Source organism: Nicotiana attenuata, unplaced genomic scaffold, assembly GCF_001879085.1.
Source record: "Nicotiana attenuata strain UT unplaced genomic scaffold, NIATTr2, whole genome shotgun sequence".
NCBI classification, from domain to species: Eukaryota; Viridiplantae; Streptophyta; class Magnoliopsida; order Solanales; family Solanaceae; genus Nicotiana; species Nicotiana attenuata.
In genome coordinates this window covers 5,020-8,430 of record NW_017683484.1, presented here as the reverse complement: position 1 = coordinate 8,430, position 3,411 = coordinate 5,020, and the positions used below count along the sequence as shown (strand labels likewise).

Below are 3,411 nucleotides of genomic sequence, written 5' to 3'. Positions count from 1 at the left end.
ATGAAGATATTTCTAAGACTGCTTTCAGAACTCGATACGGGCACTATGAGTTTCTCGTGATGCCTTTCGGACTGACTAATGCTCCACCGGTATCCATGGATTTAATGAATAGGGTGTTTAAGCCGTTTCTGGATAGATTTGTAATAGTATTTATTGATGATATCCTGATATATTCTCGTAGCCAAGGAGAACACGAGGATCATCTCAGGACTGTGTTGCAGACATTGCGAGAGCATCGACTTTATGCTAAGTTCTCGATGTGCGAATTCTGGCTAGACTCGGTAGCATTTCTGGGGCATGTTGTATCCAATGATGGAATTATGGTAGATCCTAAGAAGACTGAAGCTGTGCAGAAATGGCCCAGACCTACTTCTCCTACAGAGATTCGCAGCTTTTTAGGCTTAGCAGGCTATTACAGGCGTTTTGTGCAGGATTTATCCAGAATAGCAGCGCTGCTGACCAAGCTAACACAGAAAAATGCAAAGTTTTAGTGGACGGAGGAATGTGAGCAGAGCTTTCGAAAACTAAAAACATGTTTGACATCTGCACCAATGTTAGCCTTACCATCAGGTTCTGGAGGATTTACAGTATTCTGTGATGCCTCGAGGGTGGGATTAGGATGTGTTCTCATGCAAAATGGTCGTGTTATAGCTTATGCTTTGAGGCAATTGAAAAAGCACGAGCAAAACTATCCTACACATGATTTGGAGATGGCTGTAGTGGTATTTGCTCTAAAAATTTGGAGACATTATCTATACGGCGAAACTTGTGAGATTTATACTGACCATAAAAGTCTGAAGTATATCTTTCAGCAGAGAGATCTAAATCTTTGGCAGCGTCGTTGGATGTAACTACTCAAAGACTATGATTGTTCTATTTTGTATCATCCTAGAAAAGCCAATGTGGTGGCTGATGCATTGAGTAGAAAATCTATGGGGAGTTTGGCACATATAGCCCCTGCAAAGAGAATATTGGCCAGAGATATTCAGAGACTAGAAGATACAGGTATCAGATTTAGTGTCAGAAATTCAGAGGCATTGTTAGTTTGTGCTCAGGCTAAGTATTCATTAGTTAAGCGCATTAAGGCCACCCAATATGAGGATGAACGATTATGAAAATACAGAGATGAGGCATTAGCTGGTAAAAGCAAGGATATGATTGTTGAAAGTGATGGTGTTCTTCGAATGGGTGACAGACTATGTGTAGCAGACGTAGATGGGTTAAGACATGGTATTTTTAAAGAAGCTCACAACACTAAATACACTATGCATCCTGGATCCACAAAAATGTACTATGACCTGAAGCAATTTTATTGGTGGGAAGGTATGAAGAAAGATATTGCTAACTTTGTTTCTAGTTGTTTAACTTGTCAGCAGGTCAAGGCTGAGCATCGACGACCCACATGACTACTACAACAAATTGAGATTCCAGAGTGGAAATGGGAAAGAATTACTATGGATTTTGTCACCGGGCTACCACGAACCCTTAAAGGTTATGACTCAGTATGGGTGATTGTAGATCGACTAACGAAATCAACACACTTTTTGCCGGTGAAGACTACATATGGTGGAGTCAGATATGCACAGATATTTATGAACGAAATTGTCCGACTTCACGGAGTACCAGTATCCATCATCTCTGATAGAGGATCACAGTTCACTTCACGTTTTTGGAAATGTTTTCAAGAAGCATTAGGTACACGAGTAGATCTTAGTATTGCATTTCATCCTCAAACAGACGGGCAATCTGAACATACTATTCAGATCTTGGAGGATATGTTGAGAGCTTCCATTCTTGAGTTTGGAGGTAGTTGGTACACTTATCTACCGTTAGCTGAATTTGCTTACAACAATAGCTTCCAGTCCAGTATTCAAATGGCACCGTACGAAGCATTGTATGGTAGAAGATGTCGTTCTCCTATCGGTTGGTTTGAAGCTAGTGAGACTAATTTATTGGCACCCGACCTAGTACAAGAAGCTCTGGACAAGGTCCAGTCGATCAGACAGAGATTGCTTACAGCTCAAAGTAGACAAAAGTCTTATGCTGATAAGAGAAGAAGAGAATTAGTGTTCACAATTGGAGACAAAGTGTTCCTACGAGTCTCCCCTATGAAAGGTGTAATGCGGTTTGGGAAAAGAGGCAAGTTGAGCCCCCGGTTTATAAGACCGTATGAGATATTAGACCAAGTGGGAGCGGTGGCATATCGTTTGGCACTTCCTCCTGAGTTGTCCTTTATTCATCCAGTGTTTCACGCCTCAATGCTAAGAAAATATATATCAGACTCATCTCAGGTGATTGAAGCACCTGCTATACCGCTTGATGAAAAGATGTCTTACGAGGAGGAGCCGATGGCAATTGTTGATAGGCAAGTAACAAAGCTAGGGTCAAAAGAAATTGAATTTGTAAAAGTCTTATGGCAAAATCATACAGTTGAAGAAGCTACTTGGGAACTAGAAAAAGATATGCAAGCGAAGTATCCCCATTTGTTTCAGTCTACAGGTATGTACTTAAGTTAAATTCGGGGATCGAATTTCATAAGGTGGGGAGGATTTAATACCCTATATTTTTTATAAGGGTGTATTGGTCATTAGCATAATAATAATAACAACAAAAAAATAAGAAACTAACTGTAAAAAAAAATAAGGATTTCACAAAATGGGCCCAAGCCCATAAAATAAAACTATATCAACACAAATGAAAGAAAGGAAAAACGGAAAAAAAAAAGCTTCTGCTTCAGAACGCAGAACGCAGAAAACAAATTTCAAAAAGAGAGGAGAAGATGAAGAGGAAAAAAGGGCTGGAACCAAACCTTGAGAAAACTTAAAAAAATACGCACTGGTTTGTACGGGTAATACTCGAATTTCTTATCTCGGTTCTTTTCTTCTGGTAATTCTTTTTTTTTTTTTAATCTCAGTTCATATATTTGAAGGGTTTCGCAAGGTATAAGAAATTAAATACCAATAAGAATTATTCTGGGCAAATTAAGAGTCAAACATGAAACCACGAGGGTTGGGTATTCTAAAATAGCTATGAATTAGCCTAAATAAGAAAATTAACATGAGATCGATATTATGTAATTATAGATTGATTGGAGGAATTTGTACGAGTTGCTTGAGGTGAAGCAGCTGGTATTTCGGCACGAGTACTGTGAGTAGTAATCTTGCCGCAATTTGTGTTTTCATAACTTGCATGATTTACACATGATTTTTAATATAAATATGTTACCGATTATTTTGAGTTGCATCTGGGACAAGTCTTTTACTCGATATGATACCGAAATAGTTATTTGAGATGAATACCGTAGTTTTAAATATTTTCGTTGTCTCTAGATCTGTTCGATCGTTACTTGAATTTACTGTTACCGAAAGGAAATTATATGATTTGATAAAAACCTAAATGCCCTATATTGTT

General features: G+C 38.5%; 1 protein-coding gene across 1 annotated transcript; it reads left to right on the top strand.

The window, feature by feature from the left end:
* Window positions 1-1,454: 1,454 nt before the first annotated feature.
* LOC109222058 lies at window positions 1,455-2,499 on the top strand (the record flags this gene model as incomplete). The annotated part of the gene is made up of 2 exons (XM_019386469.1): window positions 1,455-1,695; window positions 1,969-2,499. Coding segments are annotated over exons 1-2 (772 nt in total), but the record flags the coding sequence as incomplete, so codon positions are not given.
* Between the last annotated feature and the right edge of the window lie 912 nt (window positions 2,500-3,411).